A 27,370-nucleotide genomic window follows, 5' to 3' on the forward strand; every position below is an offset into this window, starting at 1 on the left:
TCTCTTTCTCTCTCTCTCTCTTTCTCTCTCTCTCTCTTTCTCTCTCTCTCTCTTTCTCTCTCTCTCTCTTTCTCTCTCTCTCTCTTTTTAAATCTTTTTTAAATCTTCTGTCTTTTTCTTCTTTTTTTCCACCCCCTCTGTTTTTTTCTCCCTGCAATGTAATAAAGCCCACGTGATCTGTGAGGAGAATTTGTCTCTTCTAACTTAACACATGGAATATCTAAAGCTAGGCCTCAAGTTCAGAGGTAGTGGCAGTGAATTTCAAGAAGCTGTTGTTGTGGTTTGACCTTGGCTAAATGCCAGGTACCCACCAAGTCGCTCTATCACTTCCCCCCCCCTTCCCCTTTTTTCTCAACAGGGCAAAGAGGGGAAAGAAAATAAGGTAGGAAAAAAACCCCAACCCTTGTGGGTAAAACAAAAGCAGGTTTAATACAAGCAAAGCGAAGCAAAGGTCTGTGCGCAGAAACAAAAAAAAAGAAAACAGATTTATTCTCTACTTCCCATTAACAGGCGATGTCGGGCCTTCTCAGGAAGCAGGGCTCCGATACGCGTAGTGGTTGCCTCAGAGGACCAAGGGTGACCCCACCCCCTTCCTCCTTTCTCCCAGCTTTATACTGAGCAGATGTCATATGGTATGGAATATCCCTTTGGTCAGTTCGGGTCAGCTGTCCTGGTTGTGTCCCCTCCCAAGATCTTGCCCACCCTGTCCCACTGGGGGGGTAAATGTTGGAAAGAGCCTTGGTGCTGTGTAAGCACTACTCAGCAGTAGCCACAACACCAGTGTGCTATCAACACCCTGCCAGCTCCCAACATAAAACACAGCACCATGAGGGCTGCTACAGGGGAAAACCAATTCTGGCTCAGCCAGACCCAGTACAGCTGTATAAGGTGGCGATCTCTGATTTGTAAGTCTGGTCTTGAATGTATTAAATTAGGTCAGTTGAATTTGGGGGACTTGTCTTTGGTTGTGTTGATGCCCTATGATGATTGTTCATTGCCCATGCAAGATTAGTCATATTCAGAGGTGCATGGCAAGAGCCAAGGAAATGACACTCCTGTGCCAAAAGGAGGACTTGTCCTTCTGACTAGTGGTGCTGCTGTACTAAGCAGCCTTGGCATAAAACAGCCTATACACGATGGTGTCCAGCAAGGTCTGGAGAACCTCATGTTCCCTGCTCAGACCACTGCCCTCAGCAATTAAGATGAGTTTCAACCAGACAAGTGGATTAAGGGCACAACGTCAAGGCATGAAGAGGGTGATTTCTCTCACCAGCTCCAAGCTCAGCATCCTTCCCCCACCTTTTCTGTTGCAGCCTCCATACTTCTCTTGCTCCTTGGGAGCTGCCTAACCTCAGCTGCGTGGAGAAGGAAAGGTGGTGGCAGTACTGACTTCACCTGACCCAAAACTCCTCCATGCCCACATCTGCTTGTGGTGAGCTGGACTTTGGGCCCACAAGTAACACAGTGATGGCCGCTCAACAGTGCACCTTCTGCAAGAAGAATAGATAGTATGACTTGTCTTGCCATGCCTGAAGGTAGACAGTGCAGCTCCTGAGGAGATGGAGGCTTTAAACCCCAGAGGGCTGCTCTACCAAGTGCTATTGGCTTAAAGGGGTGCAGCCTTACTGCTGTGTGGAGAGGTACAGCTGCCTTAGCAGTTAGGGAGGATCCAATGAGTAAATCCTGGTAGAACACAGCTCTGGGGGTTTATAATCACAAGATACAACCTCATGTTTGGCAGCTTTTCTTTGCAGGGTTATGTGGGTCCCCTGCCAGGTGTCACTGCTCAAGTGTCCATGTTGCTCCTTATGGCTTATCTAAGGGCTGTAGGCACCAAGGTCCATGTTCCAGACACTGCTATGGGAGCTGGCTGCAAAGGACAAGCACAATGCTTCATACTGCCATGCTTTGTGAATCTAGTGGAAAGCCACAGTGGCACCTTTAATCACTGTTCATCTGCTCAGACACCTTCTGTCCTCCCACTCTTACTCTGTGCTCCTTAGCCCATGCCCCATCTGCTTCAGAGAACAAAGCAACCTCTGAAGGAGCGGTCCAGATCTGTGTGAATCAGGAGGAGTAGAGAGATACATGAGAGGTAAATAGAGACTAATACTAAATTTAAGTTAATGACACCCAGACTCTGGAAATGAAACTACGGAAATAAGGAAAGGCAGTGGTAGGAGAGCTTTCTATCTCACAACTGAAGTTGGATTTCTTCACTCTTTTCTTTCTGGATATGTAGCTTTCAGCTATTCAGACAAAAATAAATTTAAGCCAGTACAATAACAACTCCTTCCCTGCACTGTTTTCCTTGAAGCATCTTTGCAGGATGATTATGACACAATTCTCTTTTAAAATCTAAATCCAGATGTCAGCTTGTCTGTCAATAAATAATAAAAAGTAGATTATTTTTTTCAGATTGCATGAATTATGCAGGTATGTAGATTTTATAATATTTACTTTAACCAGTGGTTGCCGAAATTCTTACAAGGTGTTTTAAGAGGCCACTGATGATAAATAATTTTTGTTTGAGGAGGTATGTCTAAGTTTTCTTAAACTGGGTTTGATTTCTGAATCTATAGAACTGAATCAGTAGCAGAGAACCTGGAGCCTGAGTTTACAGGGTTTGCTCTCTAGATTAATTGCAGGAGGTGCCCTTTAGTATAGGGAGAGGGTGGGTAGCCTTATGCGGTGTCTTTCAAAAGCAGTGTCATAGTGGTAGTGGCTACCTGTAGAACCAATAGCTTCATCCTTTCAGATGTCTATTGATCCCTATTGATTATGCTGTGACTGGGTACACAAGAAGCCCTGTATTAGGCTGAGGTCATAATCAGTGTCTTTAATCTTTATGAAGGTTGGAAATCCATTCTCCTCCCTACTGGTTAGGGAGCTTTTCAGCTGACACTGTAACCTGAGGAACATTGTATTTTGGTTTGAGGCTGACTAATGTTACCAGGCTCTACTGGAAGCTTTTTCTTCCCCCTCCTTCTTTTCTTTTCTTTTCCTCTTTTTTTTTTTTTTTTTTTTTTTGCATGGCTCACTTGGGGACTATTTGGAAAAAGATTTGTAATCTTAGCCTTCATCAGACCACACAAGTCAAGAGGCTGATCCCCTCTTGGGCTTGTCAGCCGTCAGCTTATTCAGGACAGAACGTGAGCTATGGTGAGAGTGGGGGAGGCGTGTTTTTAGCCCACACTTGTAGATCGGTGTCATGGGGGGCTGGTAACATGGTGCTGTTTGGCAGCGAGGGCTCATTATGTGCCTGTCCCCTGTGGTCCCACAGCAAGGGCTTGAGGCTTCTGTTTGCAGTGAATGGATGTGGGGAGGGGAGTGCTTGGCCTCCTTCAGCTCTGAATGCTTTCATTGAGACCTCAGTGAGAATGCATTCTAACTGAGCCCTGTCGCATCCTCCACCATTTGAATTGCTTGGGATTTTGTGAGGGTGTGGAGGATGGGATACAGGCTGCAGAGGCAGTGACAGCCTGGGGTTGCACAGTGTGAGTACTTTTGAACAAACCCAATAGTTCTGAACAGAAACCATGCCTACTTTCTGAGTTTGGGATGTTCCTTTTTTAATAGGTGACAACAAAAGAGGTTATTAGCTGTACTCCAAAGCTCCCCTAATGTCACAAACCCCCGCCACTCACTCAAACCAGGACAGTATTGAAATGGAGCGTTTACCAGCTTGGACAAGTGCAGTGGTAAATGTTAGACCATGTTGCTTGCTCCTGGCTGTAAGTGTTCAGAAGTAGCAGTGTTCACAGGGGGCTGACCAAGGCCCACAGAATTGTATGGTGCTCTATACCAACTTCTGTTGGTTTCAGATCCATGAAGATTTCTGCTATACCTACATCACCAGGTGACTGGCAGCCAAGTGACCCATCAGCCTCTGGACCCAAGCCAGTACCTTCCCTCAGAGCAGCCTTGCATCATGCAGCTGTGTCAGCTTGAGTCAGTGCTGGTATGGTAGGTGCCTTCTGGATCACCTTACGAGGAAGCAGACAAAAGCAGGTCCTTTGGCATCTGCATAAACCACAGTGAGTGGAGTTGGAGCTCTCTTCTTCTCATATAAAGCCACGCTTAGCAGCCTGACAGCTTCCATACCGACCACAGGTTCTTATTTTCCCCACGCATCTTTCTGCACTCACCAGCCCCTCAAACTCAGTCTCTGTCACCTACCCTTGGCACAAAACACCAAATCCCGTGCAATCCCTGCCTCAGCAGATGCAGACAGAGTCTGCTGAATTGGAGCTGAAGCATATGCTGAAGTATACAGGTTAGTTTATAGTTTGTGTAGAAAGTCACACACAGCTACAGTTTAATGAACTTTAGCAGGTACGTTTGCAGCAGACTCAAGAGAAAAAGGCTGTGTGTAATGGGCTTCTCATAACACACATTCTACCGCTTGAGCTGTGTTGGCATAGTTAAACAGTGCAACTGCCCCAAGGCTGGAGAACAGAGCTTTGCTTGGTGAAAAAGTGTCCCGTGCACTGCAGTTTATCCTCGTACTGTATGTGAGACAGTTGTGACAGTGTAATTCTGTTCCCACTGAGAGCTGACAGATTCTTGTTACTTTCATTATTTTTTTGGGGATCTTGTTTTCTCTTCTTCCTTCCCTTGGCATACCCCAAATATTTATACCGTGCTAACCAAACATAAGTTGATCTTGCAACCGGAGTGGAAACCTGCAAACAACTTTGCTCTTGAAATTATTCCCAGCTGAAAAGTGGAGGTATGCTCCTGCTTCCTGCCCTGTATACTAGATGGAATAAATGTTCTTTCATGGCTGTTCTAATGCTCTTAAGATTTTGACTGCATGGAGGCAGGGGCACTCAGCACCCTTTAAGATAAAGATTTTAACTTTTGTCGTGCATTTTTGTTTGTTTTGAGATGTCTGTAATATTTTTGTACAAGCACAAAAATGGTATCAATATATCTAAACTATTGTACATGAGAAATGTGTAGAATATGGGGGCATCAGAAGTGATAAAATTCTTGAGAGAAGTATATTTATGTATACAGATTTCACTTCCAAAGAAAAGATTTTGATATGTTACATCTCATTTTAGGGGTTCCAGGGATCACAGGCAATAATTACAAGTGATTCCATCTGCACAAAAGAAATCTAAGCAAAACCATAATTAGACAATTTGATAATTAAATCACTAACAAGCTGTTAATATAACTGTGTTAATGGAAAGAGCTATAAATACAAAACTATATCTGGTTACCGTCTGTATTACATCAAGGCTGAGGAGCTTTCACAAGCGAACATAACCCACCCTGAGATAATGTAAAACTGTTAGAATAAAATTTCAATGGGTTGCACTGGGATTTTTCTTTTCTCAGTTCATATTATTAATAAAAACAAACCCAAGTGCTAATACAAATAATGAATAATGTCATGTGCATCCAGAGTGGTAAGTATGGCATCAATTAACCTGAAGCTGGGATTAGTGCACAGGGTGAGGTGGGGCGTCACGGCTAAGGGGCAGGAGAAGGGTCAAAGGGTATTTGCTGGGTTTGGGATCTGTGCACCTGATAAGCCTGCTGAGCCTGAGGCTGGACTGCAAAAGGCTGCGCGGAGGAAGGCAGGGAGCATGGGCATTGTATTGCAGGTAGGAAAGGAACAGAATGGTGGTGCTTTTCCCTCTCTGAGGGGAAAAAAAAAGGGGATTTCCAAGAGCCTGAGTCACTGAAAAGCAGTTTGATCTTGGACATGATGGGAGTTTGAAGAATCCTGAGGCAGAAGCAAGCAGAGCAGCCCTTTCGTGGGTGAATGGCTTGGAGTGAGAAGGAGGTGGTAAAAGATAACAGGCCAAATGTTACTGAGGGGGAAAGATTTAGGAGATCAAAGTGAGACTGTGAGAGCCTGTATGGCTAGACAGCAGGGGACATTAGCTGCCTGTGGAGCAAGTGGCTGTCAGTACCTGGTATGTGGCTACTATTTAAAGCAGCAGCCCGCTGTAGGCCTGGTATGTGTCAAGGAGGATGTTTCAGACAGGTGCTGTCAAACTTCAGAGCTGCTCACAGGATGCTCTTATGCAACTTCAGTCCACTGAAAACACAGAATAAAGTCTTTTGAGAAATCAGGGTGGTATACTACATATTAATAGAGATGTTATCATCTTCCTTCTAGGTCAGCCATTCTGTATCTTTGCTGACCCCGTAGGTAGACCTTCAAATTACCTGTATCAGAAATTAGTTGGAAAAAAAAAAAAAAAAATTCATTCATAGATCATTGCCTTGATTTCTTCTCTTCCTTGCCTTTGTTCCACACCACCACCCCCCCCCCCCCTTCATATCATCAGCTTCAAGTAGGTATCTTATATCCCCCTGCAACCTCAAGGGTTGCACAGTGATCTGGGACTGTTCTCTACTGTGTTAAGTAACAATTAAGTAATGATGTGAAATGGAAACACAGAGAAGAGGCAAATACATTTCAATTTTTCATGTGCCTCTGACTGTGAATGTGCATGAGAGAGAGCCACTGTGAAGTGGCTGCTGTCTTTGTGGTATGCTTTCGCAGTGGCTAGGAGCAAAATTCATACTCTGTTTCCTAGATGGCATTCAGATAAGCTCCATCTGATTTGAATAAAGTGGTCAGGATTTTACTTGTAGTTTTGCTAAGATTAAGATTACTTGGGTTGCCTGGTGTTTTCATATTCAAGAACATGAAAGTAAGTCAAAGTGTGAATTTCAAATGGATTTGTTAAACTGCAGTAGAAGTCTTCAGTTTTTAACTGACCATAATTAGTGCTGTACTAAGGCTTGCAATACTCTAACTCTATCCTCTCAATCCATATCCTTGACCTTCCCTACTCCTCTCCAGTTGAGAAGGGTGGAAATCTGGCAGAAAAGAAACTAGAGAAGAGACCCAGAATGAGTGTTGCCTGAGGAGAGCATATCCAAGATGAACGGAAGGTAGCTCTGCTGAACCAGTTTGGAACCTCAGTGTGAAGCTGAGAAATTGATAAAATTGTTTCCAAAAGCTGAGTGAATTAAAACCCCCAAATAACCAAAAGGAAGAACAGACATGCAAAGAAAAAGCTCTTTACCCATTGAAAAAGGCACCAATAACCTGTATCAATCTATTGATTTTTTTTCCCTTTTTTCCCCTCTAAACCAGCAATCTTGCATGCAATTTAAAGATACTGATGTTTCTTAGAGTGGAGAGAAAAGCGTAAGTGTGCGCGTGCAGAAATACTTTTAAAGAAAGGATACAAAAACAAGCTGAATAGGACAGAAGATTTTTGATTTTCTGATGCACGTCAGTGTTAGGTTAATGGTTGGACCAGATGATCTTTGAGGTCTTTTCCAACCTTGATGATTCTGTGATTCTGTAATTGTAGATGTGCTGAAACTGAACAGATTTGATAAAAATGTTATATACTGAATAGCTCTTTTGAGGATGCTAAGTTATGAAATTAAAGACATAATAATTTCTCTAATGATTGTTTGCCTAAAATAAAAGGGGTATGATTCTCATGTTTGAAAAGCAGTTGCAAGAGATTTCAGCTTGCTACAAACCCCTTTAGGTCAGGAGAACAGAAGTATATAGGTGTCACAAATACCGTCCTGACCTTCACACTTGTGATGTTTAGTTACCATTCTTCAGGTATGACAGCTGTTTGAGAAATCACTGGTTATAGTGTCAGTAGTATCTCAGTGCTGGCATTCATCAAAGAACTGTAATGCTCTTCTCACAGGAAAAGTAAGCTAAACTTTGAAAATGTAGAGGTGTGTCAGAACAGTAATTGCTACTGTAGCCTTGTTATTCAAAGAGGTTCAAGTGATCTGTTGATCTGATGTTTATCAAAGCTTGGAATAATGGGGAAGTTTGAAAGGATCAAAGAAAAACTAATGTTATTCCAGTATTTTAACAGGTCTGGCCCATGTAATCATAGGTCAGTCGTGCTTCATTCTTATCCCAGATGGGTTTGAAAGGGTGGGTAGCAGGATATCAACAATAAAGAGCAATGTCTTTGTGAATGACAATCAGAAGGATTTTATGAAAAAAGGTATCCCATTTGCCACTATTGTGAGGAATGAGACTAAACATTTGGTTGATAAAGCTAACAGTTCATAAACTCTTGAAAGCATCTAATTCTAACAATAGCTAGGTCAAATTTGTAGCCAGCCCCCAGTTGAGTGAAGAGGCAGCAATAGCAACTGCATTCTGTGGGGTGACTGGAAACCTGAGCAAAAATAGATCTGTGATATATCTGGGTTGCGTGCATGACACAAGACTGCTTATAGCAATAATGCAGAAAAGTAGTAGGGGGTCAAGGTGAATAATCAGTTGAACACAAGCTCATAGTGTGCTCTGGTGGCTAAGAAAGCAAATGCAATCTGTCAACATTCAGGCAGGAAAACACAAAGCAAGGAGGAGAGAATGGAGCTGCTGCTTTTTCCAGCACAAGTGACGAAGCTTCTGCAATTCTGAGTTTGTTTCTATTCTTTGTGCTATAAAAAGGGTCCTGACACATTCTGCCCCTTCGGCAACAGCTGAGTTTGTCTGCCACGTGTCTGTAGAAGAAGCTTCCCTCCAGGATACCCTGTGCATGCTGTGGCCACAGATTCAGTCTGGGCTGCAGAGCTCTAGACAACTGTGTGGCAGAGCTCATTGGGCAAGGCTTGGATTTGCACCACTGAATGTATATTTAGATTTTCCTGCTGCTATTTCATCTCTTCTTCCCAACCCAATTAAAAATCTGGCTGCTGTCTAGCTATCAAATGCTAACACAAACACCTGTGTGCCAGATGTGTACAGCTGTAAGTCCGTCAGTACTGATCCATCATCGGAGCCATAAGCCGGTTCATGGAGCAATTAGAAAACACTTTTTGTTTTTCCCCTTCTGTCCCTCCTCCAGATTTTTAATCCTCCTCTTTTTCCAGTGTTTTTTCTCTTCTGCTGCAAGTTTGTAAGGTGAGCCTTGCTCAGACTTTCTGTCTCTTTCAGATAAGAAAACAGAGAGCCTAAACCAAAGAAGCACATTTTTCTGGCTGCAGAGTGGCTAGTTTATACTGACAAATGTTAAGTTATAAAAGTCCAAATGTCAGTAGTATGTGCTAGCTCAAGAAAACCACCTTGAAAATAGTAATGTTGTGAGGGCTACACCAGACAGGATTAAGAACAGGATTAAGATTTGATTGCACTCTCCCCCCGCCCCAAATATCCCCCAGATGTGTTCTGGAGATACTGACTGTAGGACAGGGAGCATGCTCATGGCCTTTTTGAAAGTGAAGGCTCAAGTCAGCAGCAGAAAGCAGTTCTTCAAGTTTGAGAAATGAAAATCATACTAGTTTAAAAAGGTGGGATATGATAACAGTGCAGAGGTTCTTACTGTAGTTGGTAAGACAGTCTTTTTACAAGGGCTTGCTGGAAACAGACTAATGTAAGAAGCCTCTTTCTTATTCCACTGTGCTTTCCTCATGACCTCTGTCTTTCCTTTTGCCCAAGTTCCCTACTTACAGCTTTCCAGGATTGCCTCCTCTCTCCTTTCCCCAACATGTGCTTATGGGGGGATGTTCATTCTGGGGAAAGGAGACAGTTTCAGAAGGACAAGAGGGAAATGCATTTTCCTTTTCTAGCAAAGGAGATGAGATGGTTTCATTTGCTCAGCTGGGAGTGGTAATGTATGGCTTATATGAAGAAAACACGGTGAGCATGAGGGAAGTCTTCTGTGACAGGTAAGGAAGGCAGTGTGGTCACACTCAGAGAAGGTGTTGGTTGCCATGTACAGAGCAATAGAAAAATGGAGGCCACCTCACTGTCCCCTTGGTCTTGCTCATCTGCTACTTCGGCTTTTACTTATCAAAACACTGCTTGTGCTAGCCGACATCCTGCCACCTTAGTTGATTCAGTCTTTACTTAGCAAAGCTAACTGACTCTTATCCAGGGCTTCCTAGCTCAGTTTGATGGTACAGTGCTACTAATTTATAGTCATAACGTGTATCCCGTCATGCTTTTTTGAGGAATAACTCCCATTGACTTCAGTTTATTTGAACATACCTTTGCTTTAACAGAAGTGGTGCCATTGTAAGAGTGAAGAGCTCTCTTTCAACTGTTGGGGCTCTGGAATGCTGAAAACAACAACTCTCCGAAATGTGGCCTAGAAGATGATAGGATATGTTTAAGTTAGAGTGCAGAGTCACTTGGAAAATAGCCCAAGTGCCTCTGGAAAGTAAATTTACAAGTATAATCTCTTTATTGGTCTGGAAAGTACACTCTCAAGAGAGAAAGGAGAACAGAGGAGATTTTTTTGTTTTTTTTTTTTTTTCCTAAATAGAGACCAACCATGGACTAACAGGGTTCTGTTTAGAGCAGAGATGTTTGCACAGTCATGGAAAAACATGTGTTTTTTATCAGGGTTAAGGCTTCCCTCCTACTAATGTTTCTTAATTAGTTCTTTTACTTCCCGCCTGTGGAGAGTGAGAGTCTGGAAAACACACTTCTTCCTGGGCAGAACTTTTGATCGTTGCTTTCCTCTACTTCTCCCCTCACCTTGGATGATGGATTACATACCAGCAGTCATTGTTGCATGGACACTTTCAGAAAAACAAGAACTCCATGAGTCTTCTTTAAGAATCTTCAAGTGGAAGCTGACCTCTGTGATTTAGTTAGTATTGACCACTTTATTTTTCCCTGAAGAGCAATGAATAATATTGGTGTTGAAAAACACAATTTGATAAGAAGGGCTTGAGATCCATTTTATAGTTGAGTTTTCTCAGGTGGAGTAATGACATAGGGTTACAACATCTAACTTGCTTAGGCTATAGTTGACCAAATCAAATACAGTTGTGCACAAGATCTTAGAGAGTGTGTCCAATATTAGTGACTACCTGTTATATGTTTGTAAGAAAGTATTATGCATATGAATTATTTGTACATGAATCTATGATCAGCTAGGTTCCATGTGATATGTAAAAGTGCAAATTGCTCATCCTCTTTCTTGCCATCCTCTCTGTCTACTTTCATCATGTCTCCTTGTGAGTTTTGTGTAAATGTATGTGTGAAACAGACTGTGCTTCATGCTGGAAGTGTGGTCTGCTTCCTCTGTTGAGGAAGATGGGCACCAAGCTGGGTAGCAGGAAGGAAAGGATTATTCTCTTTGTGCTCTGCTTTCTTAGTGATGCAGTTAAAATGTCATGAAAACTATACAGCAAGATACAGATTTATGAAGGGAGACGAAAGAGAGGAGGATGCTTCTGCATTATCTTACATGATCATATAGTAGTGCCATTCTTCCTCCTCTATGAGGTCAGGACTGCATTTACAGTCTGTTTCTATACTTCAGGGTTTCTTAACTACTGTCAGTTCACTGGGTACATTTTCACTGGGTAAAGCCAAAATTCCTCAGCATACCTATCTATGATGAATCTCCAAAAAGCCAAATTTCCTTCCCTCTTCTGTCTTTCCCATATGGGTTTTTAGTTCAGGACCAAAGATGAGGGATTAATTACTAGCTGGTTACAGTGGAGAAGATGAACAACTAAACATGGCTGGAATTGGTGTTTACTTGAGCTTGAAAACTCAAAGGTAATGTGAAAAGGCTCCTTACCACAAAGCTCAGTGTGCGCTCTGTTTAGTTCACTGCTTGCCTTGTGCATTTATGCTATGGTCTGTGTTGTGACTGATCTCCTGAGGCTTTCAGACCTCTTACACGCCTTCATTTGTTTATTATAGGAATAGGAGTTTATAGTAATGCTGTTTATACTAAAGATGGGTGAACCATTACAGCAATAAGAGAAACCATCATGAACCTTTGCCCTCAACTCAAACCAAACTCCTTTGTGATTTTTAAAGTTCTGTTTCAGTTTTCAGTGTCACTGTACTTTGTTCTGTCAGGACTGAAAATGAGTGCCAAAATATAAATGGTATTTCCAGTGTCAACCTCAGATTTCACAAGCAAATCTGCTCTCATGCCAGGGAGTGTGGAGTTTCTTAGACCTCACAAGTTTCAGTAGTGAGTATAACCTTTCCAACTCCTGCTTAGTGCAGCTAGCTCAAAGTGCTTATCCAGTGAGGCTTACCCATCACTCTTTCATATGGGACATGATACTGTTGTATGCCTATGGGCCAAGATGCTGTTTATTAAACTAATAAGCATTCCTAGGGGAATGTGTGGAGACAATTGCTTGCAGATGAAATACTGAAACAAAGTGCCATGTAGCTGCATTTCCCTGCTGTTCATGCAAGGATGTAGTGACTGTCCAGGCTTTGGCCTATTTCCTGCTAAATGTGTCATGAGCCTGTCAGCCAATTCTTCTGTGAAATTATAGTGGAGTTGTCCAGTGAAGAATAAGAAAGTAAACTCTCTTTTAAGCTCTATCAGTTTTGTTTTGAGAATAAAATGTGACTAATGTGTTTCTGGAACCTGAGTTTCTCCAAATTTATTTGCTGTCCTGTAGGCTTTTCTGTTTCATGTTCCAGACTTGCATCCAGTGTTGAGCTATCCATCTAGTAAAGTCTGATAGATTAGCAGGGCCAGTCTTGGGAGTAATCAATTTAGGTTGTGCCTGTTTTCCTCCTTCCTGGTCCTGAGGAGGGAACAGTCATTCTTCTTCCCTCCCTCTCTTTCTCTGTTTATTGTTGTATCAGAGAATGATCTGATGTTTGTTTTAACACTGAGATGAAGCTGAATTCACTGCTGTCCAGCACTCTTTAAAGTTGGTGTGCTACTTGAATATTTATATCATGCTGACATTTGCTTACTTTAGAGAAGGCTTTATTTCCTTAGAATATTTATCATAGTATCCAGGAATTTCCATGTTGAACTGCTGCTGGATCTGGATGTTGTATATAATTACCTGGGTTCAAGCCCAGTTGCCTAAGGGAACTTCCAAAGAACAACAACTAGCTCTGTGGCACTAGTTAGCTGAAGGAAGAGCTGGCAAGGATTTTTCCTGGACAGTTGTGGAGGAGCCTGGAAAGAAGGCTCACACCTCACTTCAGCTGTGTAGGTAGCTTTGTCTAGCCCATTATAGGAAAAGTAGAGAGTCCTTTCCTTGCATACCTGGCATCATGGACAGGGTGCCTATATCTGATGTGATCTGTTGACCTAGTTATGGTCTGGGATGGAAAATAAGATTTGACGTCTTTTGCATCCTGTTTCCCCCTGATTTCCACCAGTCCCCTTCCTGAAGATAAAGGGGGGAGGGTTGGTGCAGAATCCAGTTCCTGCCTTCCTGACACACTTTGATGCTCTGACCCCCTTTGTGCATAGAATAAAAATGACCAGCTTGAGGCTTGATCAGATCTCAGCCTCCTGTTGTTTCCCATCAGCTTATATGACTCTCTTGGGCTTCTGGGGCTAGAACTGCTCTTTTGCTGCTGTGCATAAGGAGGCACCATGATTTATGAATCAATTAATCACTGCATGCTGAGGAGCTGTTCACGGTAGTTAAACAGTGAAAATAAAACGCTTGAGTATATAATAAAGACGGATCATAATGAATATGACCCTCTACCAATGAACTCTCTTCCTCCCTATATTATACCCCCTACCCATTCTTTCCCAGCACAACCAAGCTATCCAGACATGAAATTTGTCTATCTTGGATAGCATGGGGTTCATCAAATTACTTGATAAGTATTTCTGTGATTCCACCCCCCCCGCCCCCCCTCCTCCCTAGGCACTCTTCCAGTCTGATTTCAGTTTGCTGATAAAGCCACAAAGGTGCAGAGGAAAAAAAAGAGGTTCTGATACTACTGATTATATATCTTTTTGAGCAGTCATAAGAAAATCTACCAATAAGTCTCTAGAACTTAAGGTAAGGAGGGGAAGGTGAAGTCTGCCTTGCCTGGTCTGTAAAACCACAAAAATGTGGTGTGAAATTTCCAAGAAATACTTCCATCACATAACTGCACAAGAAATGCTTCCATCACATAACTGTCATTGTTTGCTCTGCGTAACACACACATTATTGCTGTGTATTTCTAAAACTGCACGATGCTGTAAGAACTGGACAAGTTTAGTGATAAGCCCCTGCTGAGACTGCTGTTTGGCTCCACACCTTACAGAAGCACTTTGCAATTTAAGCCAGCATTCAGTGGCTGTAGTCAGATCAGGGTGGCATATTGCTCTGGAGAGCACCACTGACATTCAAAGATCTAGCCATGAGGTGAGGATATGAGGCAAGGAGTTTTAAACCCGATCACATGGTTTTGCACCAAAACTGTGCTTTCCAAGAATAAAATTATTCTTTACAAATTATTGACCCTATACATGTTCAAGAAAATTACTGTTTTATTTTATATTATATTATCAGCAGATACCCAAAATAGTGGTAGAACATTTAATTAACGGAAAAGTTGTGGTTTTTTTTTTCCTGGCTGAAAAGCGTATTCTTGGTAAATGAAATGCTGAAAAGCTCTTAAACTTTATCAAATATCCATCTGTTTTGAATTCTGAAAAGGATTTTGGGAGAGTGATGGTACTTCTGTTTTTTTCATTTTTTCCTTACAAGTAGGCTTTGAAATTTTACATTTTCGTGGCAGAGTATCTCCTGGATTTTCTGAGTACCAAAAGCTGACATTGATGAGTAGCTGGATTTGTGAACCTTGCTACGAGCCCACTGGTTTTAGTGGAGTTGCTCTTGATCTCACCTGTCTGACTAAGAGTAGATTTCATTCAAGCCAAAAATTAGGTGCAGTGATGTGAAGCGGGTTAATTCATTCTCTCTGCCATGCATTGAAGCTTGCAGTGGAATTATAATATTTGCCACTTATCAGTAAAAGTAAAAGAATTTTTTTCTTTCCAACACAATCTAGTTTCTCATTTTTGTTCAGCTCTGCTGCTGGCATATGTTGACTGTATCTAATGGCCTTTGTTTGCATTCTAAGCTTATCTCATAAATTGGCTTTTGAAATGCACAATCAGAAGTAATAATGTTTCACTGTGGTGACCATGGTTAAACATTTCTCTCCTGTCCCCCCGCTCCCTTCTCTGTTTGATTTTTTTTTTAGGACCCAGGTTTTTCTTCTGTGATTCATGACAAGCTCCAAGTTCCTAATACCATTCGTAAGGCATGGAATGAGAAGGACAACAGATGTGATGTTTGTGCCACACACCTGAACCAGTTGAAGCAAGAGGCCATTCAGATGGTGCTGACCTTAGAGCAAGCTGCCAACTCAGAACATTACGATGCCTCACCAGGCTCTCCCCCACCTCTCTCCAATATCCCCACATTAGTGAGTCCCCGGCACATGGGCAGCCTGCAGCCCAGGGACTGGGCATACATGCCTGCTCCTTATGCTACATCTAATTATACAGGCTTTGTTGCCAACAAACACAGTGGAAAACCCAACAGTCTAGGAATTGTCAATGGGGTGGAGAAGAAAAATGGCTCTCCTGGACACCAAGCCAAGGTCAGCTTTCAAATGGCCACCAGCCCCAGCAATGGTAACGTTCTCAACTCTGTGGCTATTCAGGCTCATCAGTACCTTGACGGTACCTGGTCTTTGTCAAGAACGAATGGCGTCACTCTGTATCCCTACCAAGTAAGTATTTTAACATAACAAACTTGTTTGTTTTCTTGCCATTGAAGCTTGCATGGGCATGCTAGCACTGTCTGCTCCTGTGGGGTAGAAGTAGAGCCATTCATATAGTGAGCACCAGAACAAGGAGTTCTATAAATTCCCATTTACCCGATAGGGGATTGAGTTGGAGGAGACACAGTTCGCAACCAGTATTATTTAGAACACCTTTTGATAATTCAGCTGTTATTAATAATAGAACTAAGCTGTTGTTTTTAACAGCAGATAACTATTCATACAGTATATGCAATTATTCCCTCACACAGTTCTCACTCTCACTCATAATACTTGGTTGGAGCAACAGCTGTGAGCCAACCACAGTTGTTTACTCACAAGTGGAAAGTGGCACTAGTGCATCAGTGACTTCTGGGTTGGTATTCAGGAAGTACCCAGAAGGTCTTTTGGTTCATCACGTATGCATATGATCAAATAGTCTTTGTCTACATATAGCAGGCACTACCTTCGTTGATGTGTTCTAAGTTACATACGTTCTTATTGATGCTAGTGTGTGCTGGTGGCCTTCTGCAGATTCAACTGATTCTTGGTGTTTTGATTTTTATGAGTTCTCATGTATTCAACATCTCCATCAGTCTCTAGAGCTTAGCAGTTCTGGGGAGATTTTAATGTACTTCTCAGCATGGTCTTTTCCTTCTCTTTGACTTGCTGTTTTCTGGTACACCACACTCATAAGTACCTGTAGAACCAATCCACACTAGCTGGCACAGAAGGGGCTTTTATGACAGGAAGTAGGCTTTCTGATGCACTTAGCTGAAGTGGTGGGATTTTCAGAGTGCCCACGCACTTGCAGATTGCAACATAAGCCTATTCTTTGTGTTCCTCTGGCCATCCCTGTTGGCTTCCTTAGGCACATAAATATCTTTGGAAGTTAGTCTTTCTACTAAGTTAAGAACAGATTGCAAGACAGATCCCTAAATTAATATTTAACTTTTATCAGTAAGAGTGATATTGCAGCCAGAAAAAAGTGATGGTATTCATAAACATTAAGATACTGTCATGCACCAAAGAAGACTTGGTAAAACCAGAAGTGAACTACAGTTATTTTATCTGGAAAATACGTGACTTTATAGTTTTGTGGATTTATGCTCTAGTGAACCTGAATCACATTTGGTCAGGTCAATATGTGATTGTAGTTTGTTCTGAGAAAAAAAAAATCTGATCTAAGTTTGATCTAAGAAAAAAACCTGAACAAAGAATGCACATTAAGAAAACTGAATAATTAGGAAAATCAGTTCAGTCTTATTGCATTCACAATCTTTTAGATTCATGTTCTATGAAAACATGGGTTTTGTTTACTTTTTAATAATGTTTATGGTTCCTAGATAGTTCATTTTGTCTTAAAAATATTTACTGAGGAGAATCTAATATTCAAAACTTTACAGACTGATCCTGTAGTTTGGCTACAGTTGGATTAAGGACTGCTCCCTACCATTTCCCTTTCCTTTCAATAACCTTGAAATAGAAAAGACACCCTACCCCCCCACCCCCCACCCCCAATAAACAAAAAAACAAATCAAAAAACCCAAACTGGAAAAAACCCAAACAAACATAGCAATGTTGGTCTGTAATGCACTGTGTTGATAGTAAGTTTTATATTCTCTTTAAGATTCCACCTTCAAATGTTAAAAGTCTCACTAGTGTCACAATTAATTGTTCGGTCATGGAATAATAATGATAGCTTTTGTCTTTAAACACATTGAAAGGATTTTAGTGTTTGATTATGTAGTATCTGTATCAGACTGGGAATTAGCCAAGTAAGAAGAAAAACTTTGAAAAGTAATTTATTTGTCATTTGAAGTAGTAGGAAGATGCAAGCTTTGCTTTTTCTGCTTTTGTTAGCTACCCATTTTCAGAACGTTTTAGATCTCTCTCCCATATAAATATATTTTTTGTTATGCAGTTACAGTTACAAAACTGCTGGGGAAGAGCGCTGGGAAGATGAATCTCTTATCTTGATTTGAAGGTGAATTAAAAGAGGCACTAGCTACTTACTTGCTAATGTCTATATATTAATTAAATGTTCTTGCTTTCCCTTAAGAATAGTGATTAGAAAAACCTCACTGTGCATTATCTAAAAGGAATAGCAAATAATTTCTTGTAATAAAAGGCCTTACACTTCACACAGAGAGGTACAGTGCCCTTCTATATCATAATCTTGTTAAATTGATGTCCAGGGAGAAGTCAGTCTCATGGCTCTAGACTTAATGGCGCCTGTTGTAGACACCTCCCATTGTAAATTAGCTTTTGTTAGACAGTCTAGATAACTTGACAGAAATTGTTGAGTACCTTGAAAATTGACCATGTTTTTTTCCTTGAAGTATCACCAAAAAGAGAAAACATTAGTTTGGAAGTGATATTCTCTGGTTCAGAATTGACTCATGGCAATTTTAGGCACCAAAAGGTATTCCCACTGTTGTAAGTTCTAGGATGTTACTCCCTTCTTAGGATCTTCCCCTTCAGACTGCCTAAAATAAGAACCTTGTTATGGGGAATAAATTACAACTTTTGTTTGAGTTCAGGTAGGAAAAAAACAATGTAAAAAAAAATGGAGTGTTGTGATATTGTAGGGCTCAGCTGCTGCAGTAGTGTAGGGCAAGTCTTAAATGACATGCCACTATTCAATTACTTTTGCAGAAAGAGTAATTGCTATCAGGAGTAAGTAAAGCAAATGTGAATTTACACACTGACAGATTTAATATTGTATTATATGCTTAAAGTCTGAAAAATAGAAGAAGTAATACTGTCTTTAACTGGAGATGCATGTCAGATGTAAAAGAAACTTTCTAATAATTTCATGGAGGCATTATGGGAACTCATCAATGGAGTCTCCTAAGAATAAGTCAGAGAAATAGCTGTTAAGAATTGTTTAGGCAAAACTGGTCCCACCTGGAGATTAGGAGATGGTTTAGATGACCCCATCAGTCCCCACCTGCCCTGTTTTATGTGATTCCATATTTAGCCACCCCTTGACTAGACAGAAATGAAGATTTGGTTCCAAAAACCTGTGATGTCCCCTAGGCCTGGCTCACAAATGAACAGGTGATGCTGTTTTCTGTAAGGGGCTAAATGAAATTTTGCTGGTAAGCGGTCCTCTTATAAAACAGGGAATCGGAGGCAGGGAAAGGGAACTGACAAAAAGCATGGCCTGTTAAAACCCTTTTACGAACACAGGAATGCTGAAATGGTTACCTAGTCAGGGTAAAAGTGACCCCTTTCTGTTGAATACATGTAGGAAAATATCAGTCAAAATTGAATAGAATTTGATCCAGAGTCTGAAAAACTTGCTCTTTCAGTCATTAGCTGGTAACATTTGTATACCCTGGCGATCAGACTGTTTTAACACTTGTAAAGGCTTCTGTTGATCTCCCTATCACGCAAAGGGATTTAGGTCCTTCCATGCTCAGAGAAAACTAATTTAAACTGGTGAAGTTTTACCTGAGAAGGGCTGTAACTATTTGTGCAGCTGCTAATGTTAATTACAGGATACCACAGTGTTAAGTACATTTCTGCTGTTTACCAGTTATTACATAACATTTCTTAAGAAAAAGAAACCTTTGGGCCTGGGGTACTAGTGTAGGAGCCAAAAGTCCAAATACCTTGCTAAAATGATTGCTTCTAGTAATTTTTAGAGAATGTGATTCTAAATTGGATGCATAACATTTTTATTACTTAGCTGCTAAAGTAGCTAAAACAAAACCACCACATTAAAGAATAAGATAGATTTGGGTCCTTAGTAGTTCAGACTGATTTAGTGTTTGCTTTCAAAGGGAAGGGAGTTGAAAACAGTGACTAGATTAAGCTGGTTACACTAAAACACTTTTTCTGGAGTAAAACTGCTCCATTATTTAGAAGTAGTTGTTGTCCTTTAGAATGGGCACCCTTTTTAAACCTAAATTAACTTCATGGTTCGTGCATGTTGGTGTGCCTCTAAACCAGAAGCATAGCATTAGCTGCATTGTGGTGTGAGCTGCAGAACATAAAATGGTAGGCATTTCATTGGTGCTCTAGTTACCTTCTTGGATCTGCATAAGAATCTTTGTATGTCTTTTAAGTAGATTATTTTAAAAGGCAAACCAAAAAAAAAAAAAAAAAAAAAATTAGCACCATGTGTTTGGTTGATTTGGATGACAGGAAGGTAAGAAAAAACCAGTGAACTGGAAAAGGCCAACTGTTCCAGGAACAATGTGGGCCATGAAAGGGAAGGATGGGTAACAACTGTGGCTGTTGATGTGGGTAAGCATCTCCTGCTCCAGACCTTGAGGTTGTGAAGTTTGAATTTGGTAAGGAAAAAGGTAGTGCATGTAAGAATTTGACTAGGGGTACTGTGAACATAATGATATCCAAGGAAAAAGTGGGTTTTTTTCTCCACTGCACTTAAAAAGACCCTTTTGACCAAAAGTTTGGAAAATGAGATCTTAAACTACTGAGAGCCTCTTGGCCCCAGGCGTAATGATCTCAAGCCTATTCAGAGAGTTATCAAAGGCTTTGTTTGTGTACAATTGATGAAAGCCTACAGTATGTGCTTTCTGTTTCCTCTTTATGTATAATGTGTGTTTAGAAGAACACTGTGCTCTGAGAAAGTACCAGCTTGTTCTGGAAGTTTTGCAGTGATGAATGATTTGTTTGGAGTTTACTTAGGTCATGGCTGTCTCATAACACATCAGTTCTTTCAGGCACAGGCTTTTAAAAAGAAACTGGTAATGATTAGAGTTGGGCACAAGATGGAGAGTTCAGATACAGAGCCAATGCCTGTGTGGGGGGTATTCCCATCCAGGATTTTGATTCCACGATTTTTTTCCAAGTCTCTGCTGCTTCTGTCACTTCTTAGTGTTCAGCAGGATAAAGCTGAAATGTTAATGATTGCTACAGCAGTGCCAGGGTAATTTAAGGAGTTTCTAAACCATATAATGCAAGGTACAGAAATCAAGTTACTTGCTCCATCTGTAGACTAACAGGTGTCTTCTATAATCATTCCATGCTTCCTAGAGCCAGACCTATTTTGCCAAAGCATCTTAGCAACAAAAGAAGAGGAAATTTTTATACTGGCTCTTATAGTACCGTGTTTTTATGTGGCTCCACACAATTCAGTATGAGATACCTAACACAGGAGGTATTTTGCCTTTGTGCAGTTAGGTTTTGGTCCAGAATTTTTTAGATGGCTTATGTTTCAATAGCAGTTCAGTCACTGAACATATGAGATCCACATTTGAGTGTGATGGCTCCCTGAACATAGTAGAAAACTTTGTTTCTATTACTGCAAGCTCATGAATGACGTTGCTGAACAAATGTGTGCAAACTCTTGCACTGATTTTTTTTTTTGATTCTGTGACCTGGACTGTAACAACAAAGTAACTATGTAGTGAGACTGTGGACTAAAAGTGCAGGAATTTTATATTGAAAGATTGTTTGACTGGGCCAAGAAACAGATTGTCAAACAAATTCATTGGCACTGAAATTATATCCCTGCTTAATTATCTCTGTTCCCCCATGCATTAGTTGTTATCTCTGAAGTAGCTTTCCTCTGACTAAAAGCCTTTTTAAACCACATCACTAATAATTAGCTATGACCCTACTAGAGTCAGTGTATGTCATCAGCTGACATTTTGCCATGATTGTTTGATCATTCAATTTGTGTATTACAGGAGTTGGCTATTTGTATTTCATTTCTCTTGTCCACCCCTCAACTAGCAGCCCAGTTGTATACTGGTTCTTCAGTATCATCAAGAGGGGAAACTGAAGTCTATGTGAACTGTAGGAGGCGTTTCTTTTTTGCATTACTCTGGTGTGATTTGATCTCTTATGGCATTTTTATGCATGGCTTAACAACCTTAGAATCATTACTTTTCCCCTTCATGATACTGGGGTGACCAAGGGAAGAAAGAGGTAAAGGGTATCCCATGGACTGAAAAGAGCTAAGTAGGCTTATCCTATGAGTATGAAAACCCCATGACTCAACTGTGATGCGAGTAAGAAATCGGTGGACTATTAGAGGAGTGAGTTAATCCTGTAAATTGGCAAAAGCCAGAGATCACAATTAGTGAGGATTTGGAGTCTTGGTTTCCTCCCCTGCTCTGTAGTTTAAGGATTTTGTCCACATGTGAGACTAGTTTCTTTTCTGAAATAATAGCTGTGCTGATTGCTTGTATCATTGAACAAAAGTATAAACTGAGAGGAGGGGAGGTGTTTTAACAGTGAGAAAAATGATGTAGAGATGGGATGGAGAGAGGGAGAAGATAAACTGATACATCAACACAAAATGTCCCTTTGTTTCCCATGCTGTAAATAAGGTGGCACAAAATCAGAGAGAAAAATGGTCAGCTTCTGCTTTATTTCATAGTTCAAGAACAGAGAGTTAAAAGACAGCCAATTTGGAAGTGAGAAGAGGAAATATGCTTTTCATGCAATGTACAGTTCTGTGGAACTTACTGCCGTGGAAATAGTATTGAGGCCAAGAGCTTAGGAAAATTCATAAAAGGATTATGTGTTTATGTGGGCAATAAAAAAATCCATTCTTTCTGATATTAGGATAAAAAAAAGTAAGAGATACGTTTCCATATAACATGAGGCAATTGGTACCTTATATTCTATGGAGAAGGCTTCCTTTAAATAGTTCAATATATAGCTAAGGACTAGAATTCCTGAAACTACCACTGAAGCTTTCCAGCACAGGTGTAACTGGGCTGACTGGGAGAAGGATACTGATGTACTTAGTCATCTTTTAGACTCTTTGTCTGTCTGTTCTGAAAGTGGCCCTTGAGTGGCAGCTGGAGAGGGAGCTTAAATTAGAGCCTGAACCTGGTGAAGGATAAACACCAGATGACTGGTGCTGTGTTTTGGATGGAGGCCTGTGATAAACAGATTAGTGAAGAGTGCATTTCCAACAGTTTCAACAACATTGCCAGAGTTCAAGGTAAGTGTTGTACATTTCAGAAATCTCTATTTTTTTTTTTTTTTTAAATGTCTTACTCAAGTGTGTGAAGATTCATGGCTTCTAAAAACTCTCTTGGGTCAAATCATTCATATGAGCAACATGTTGGTTTTTAATGCTGCATAAAGTTTCAATCCTGTGGCTGATATTCCTCCTGTACTTGCTGTTCAACATCTGTTGCAAGAAGAGAGAAAATAGAAATGTATAAAACCAAAGGTAGCTCACTCTGAGATGGGAAGGAGAAGATGACAAAAGAATTAGAAAGGAAATTTTTAGGAGTTTCCCTTTAGATTGCCAAGGGATACCACTCAAGACACAAATCAACGTATTGTTCCTTGACCAAGACATTTGTTTCTCACGTTGTTTTACATAAATGGGACATAGAGCTAAGATTAGATTTAGGAACATCATCATAAATATTTCTTTTGTTTGTTTGTTTGTTTGTTTTGCTTGTTGTAAAATCCTGTTCTAACCTTTGGTTTTGCTTACAAAAAGATTTGGGCTTTTAAATGTGAAGAATTGTATTACTGTGCAAAAAATAACTTGACAAAGCCTTTTTCTTTGCTATGTTGTGCTTTTGGGAAGTAAGGAATAAATAGCTAGAGGCTGATGTAACTCTGAAATGTAATTCCACACAGCTATCATGTAAAACCATTGTTTTCTCTAAAGTGTTTCTGAAATGGTGTCAGAAATGGAACATCGAATTCTCTGGTGGGACAGCTCTCTTTAATTCAGTGGACTTGAGTTAAAGTGGTTGGTTGTTCCCTTATATTCCAGAGCACTGCAAACTTGAGAGGTGGTTGTTGTCAGATAAAATACATTCAGGGCCAGACTCTCTTTTGTCTCACTCCAGGATAATTGCTTTGCAGTTGACATGGCTACATCAGTGTAATACAGATAAGAATGAGATCAATGTCAACCTTATAAGATCTCATCAGCCAGAGTGTGAGGACAGCTGTGGTGATGGGAGTGAATATGGTGTCTTGCACTCTAAGTGGGCTCAACTTCCCTTTGGGCTGGTGGACAGGAAAGTTTTCTTTTTCCATATACCTCTGGTGTGACCGAACGCTGAAGAGTCTGTTGGAACTGCTTCTCGTGACAAATGAAAGCAGAAGGCGGATTGTCCAGCAGCTTTTGAACCTTGAATGTGCCTAGCTGTATTTTATGAAGAATAAGGAAGGATTACATCTGTACAGGGGTGAGAAAAAGCCCCTCTCAGCTAATGAAACCATCTTTTAAATCTACAAAACCGCTCTGAGGAGAATGAAATTGCACTTCATCTTTCACTCCCACCTAACCTCTCTAGTTGAATTCAGAACTGCTCCAAGGCTGAAGGGGAAACGAAGATAATGAGCTCTCATCTTCCAAGGGGTTGCTTGGTGCTCATTGTGCTTAATGTCACTAGCACATCTCAGCAGGAGCATCTGTAGCTCTTCCTTGTATGCACAAGAGTCACCATCACTCATGTCATCTGAGGACTTTGGTTTTATAAACCAAGAGTCTTAGGTCTGACTGGTAGATGTGAACGTCAAGCGATTAAGCTGCAACCAGTGCAAGGTAATAGTTGTATGGATGGAAGTGCAAGTGAAGTGTTTCTGTTGTGACAGCTCTTTGAATCAAATACATTCATCTGTCATGCTTTACTTCAAATGGTTTGATTTTATTTGAATTTGTGAAAGTGGCATATATGTGTGTTTAATAAATAGCTGGCTAAATTTGTACACAGGGTTTTGGCTAATGGGAAAAGCAGAAAAAGAATTAAAGGTTGGAACTACACTTGATAAAATCACTTCTGCTTCCCTAACTTCATTGTGACTGCACTGATCTACAATGAGTGCAGCTTGATGTCACTGATTAATTATAAAACACACCTGTAATACGAATTCTGCAATTTCTTTACACCTTTTACTCTATATATTACTCTGCAAGAAAGTCAAGGCTATTACTAAAAGCAGAGTTTAGGCCTAGTTTTGAAAAAGATTCCTATTTTAAAGCATATAGAGTGATATTTTCTTTCCTGTAAGAGACAGATAGCTGATAGGATTTATTATTCCTTTTCTTCCTGACAGGTTTTAGGCTGATGGTGCTAGGCGGTGTTGCTGGATTTAAACACAGATCATAAGCACAATCTTCTCTGTGTTTTATTCCTGTATATTTTCTCAGTTACTGCAGTGCAACATAGAAGATGGAAAATTAACTCAAGTATTATTAAAGAAATTATACAGAACACATCAGAAGAAAATGTATAGTAATGAGATATCATCAGTTCTTAATTGATCAGTCTCTCTGATCCCTGAAGATTTTGTGTGAAGTTCATTGCCAATGTGCAGGAGGTAAAAATGGATGTGACACGATTCTCAATTGTACCATACAGGTATATCATGGCACTGATCACAGACAGGACTGACAGGGAAAATGCGCTCAGAAAGCTTTGTCTGCATTTGGACCAGCTTCTATGAAAGTCATCATGAAGAGTTTTGCAATGTTAGGTAGGTTTAACTGAGGCTTAGTCTGCAAGCTTGTGGAAGGTTTTTGATTTTTTTGCTTTGAAATAATGTAAACCAAAACTATAATTGTTTGTCTTGTTCAGCAAATAATACAACCAGCTACTATTCAGGTGACTTAGGAGAACAGGTCAGGAAGCCCTGGTGGCCTGAAACAAGTTACAAGAGCATCAGAGGGTGTCCTAAAGCTTATCTATTTTATTTTATATTTAGGTGTAAATGCTAAATAAATGATCAAGTTGTTTTCATGTAAATAAGTGCTTTGGAGGGAAAAAACTGCTTCTTATGTTACCAGCTTTTTATTATTCTCTGCCCTAGACAGTCAGCACAAGGGTCTTTGCCTCCATAATACTAAATGCCTGGAAGTGCCATTTGCAGCCAGGGTTTAGTAATGTTGCTGATTATCTCCTGAGTGTTGTCTTGCACTTCAGAGCCTTTGTAAAGATCCTTTTAAACATGGCCAGAGACCAGCTTATCAAGATTTATTCCTATTTGTATAAAAGTAGGTGAAATGCAGACACTTGGCCTGATGATAGCTACGGCTAGATCAAGATTTCTGGAAAAGGTCTTGAGACAGGGGTTATGTATGTGCAGGTTATGAGATTTTTTCCAAGCTCTGTGATGTGGATTTCTCTGCTTCCTTTTCCATTAACTGCTCAATGACTTTAATTGTATATTGTGAGTATTTGCCTCTTCTGCCTGCCCCCTCAATGCTTTGTCTCTGAGGCAGAGACAGTCAGCACTGGTGCAAGGGGCCGTTAGTTCTGGGGCCTCTAGGCATTTTGTGATATAATGAATAATAGAGCACCTTATTCCTCGTATGTTCTCCAGTGAAGGTGGTTTCAAGTGTGGCAGTGGAGGCTTATTATGGCTTGGTTTCCTTTTGAATGTGAGAGTACGGGAGGGCGTCTATTAGTTACAAATGCTTAACAGACATACTGGAAAACAACTGATTGCTCCTGGACAATTTTATATCATTAGTGAGAAAAAAAGAATTTCGTTAATGCTATTGCTGCTAATATTCTTGTGTCCAGTTTGAATACATTGAGTAGAAATGCCTCTTCATAATTTCTTGGAGAATCCATGGATGGTACCACATAAAGCCAAAGGGACCTGTCAGTAGCCACCACTCTACTAGAGCAAGAGAATGGTTTGTGCTTAAGTGATTAGATAATTTGCTCCCAAGACTTTTAAATGTTGCACGGAAGGAAAAATTAAATTCTACCAGGAAACATTTAATGTAAACTCAGCTGAAAGAGAACTGAAGTGTTAACTGTATAATATTTTGCAGACTTTAAAGTCCATTCCTGTAAAAGGACCCAAAATACTTTGAACATCAAGATTAAACCTTGGCAATACATTTGAAGGAAACAAACTTTATTGTCCCACTCTTTATGTGTTAAGAAGCAGATGTACAGGAAAGTGGAAGGATATGCTTGACATGGGTGCTACATCTTTTGCAAAGAGTTGTGAAAATAACCTTTTCTTCTGTTACACTCAGGACAAAAAGGGGCATTTTGTCATTTCATACGTGGAAGTTAGATTTTTCTGTGCCTGCCTGGAGGAATCAATAGCAGAGTGGATTATGAAACAGAGAAATTACAAGGGTTCACAGCAGTTTGGAAAAACTTTGGAAACAAGAGACTGACTAAAAATATCTTGCTGGTTGATTGTTTTTTATCTTCAAATATGGCTTGAACTGGGATTTTTGTCAGTTGGGCAGAGTTCATACACTTTACCATTTGCAACAAGCTCCTACTGTGCTTTCTGAAAAGAAAAAACTTGAAAACAAGGGCTTTGCTTTAAATGGATTCACTTGAAAGCATGCCCTTGGGAAAGAACAAGGCTATAGAAGTTTTCAATTGACCTCTGAAGTTTTTCAGGTTTTAGAATCATTGGAACATATTCTTTAAAAAAGCTTGAGTCCAGGATATATTTTCCTTGTTTACTCTGCCTTAATTCCTAATAAAAGTAGTTCCAGCAAATACTAAGACCCTGTCATCCTCTTACAATGCTATGTTTCCTCCTAGGGAACCTTCTGTAATGCTATTCAGCTGGAAAATTGAACTTTGAAACTGTAAACTTTTTTTCTTGAACCTTCATAATCATGTATTTCTCCTGGATAGGACTGAACCCTGTGTCTGTAGGGGACACTATTCAGGATTGGGTATTTTGAAGTTCTAGTCCTCTGGGTTCGTCACAGGGCTAATCTGCACCTGTTTTACATGGCTTCTGTCACTGTGGCCATTGTGAGCAGAGGACCGTAGTGGTGGGAAGTATTTGGAGAATTATCCCTGAATTTTTTGGTTTAGTGCATAAACAGTATGGAGAATGTAATGTTTTGATGCATAAATATATTCATTCCACTTCTAATTTTTT

General features: G+C 40.4%; 1 protein-coding gene across 1 annotated transcript in view; it reads left to right on the plus strand.

Moving 5' to 3' along the window:
* The window catches only part of KIF26B (kinesin family member 26B), a 313,904-nt gene that overhangs the window by 77,275 nt on the left and 209,259 nt on the right, over positions 1-27,370 (plus strand). Inside the window, exon 3 of the mRNA XM_074863268.1 lies at positions 14,972-15,505. Coding sequence (XP_074719369.1) covers positions 14,972-15,505 — 534 coding nt within the window. The remainder of the gene's footprint in view (positions 1-14,971; positions 15,506-27,370) is intronic.

The sequence above is a fragment of the Strix uralensis genome, chromosome 3 (genome assembly GCF_047716275.1).
Source record: "Strix uralensis isolate ZFMK-TIS-50842 chromosome 3, bStrUra1, whole genome shotgun sequence".
Lineage (NCBI taxonomy): Eukaryota > Metazoa > Chordata > Aves > Strigiformes > Strigidae > Strix > Strix uralensis.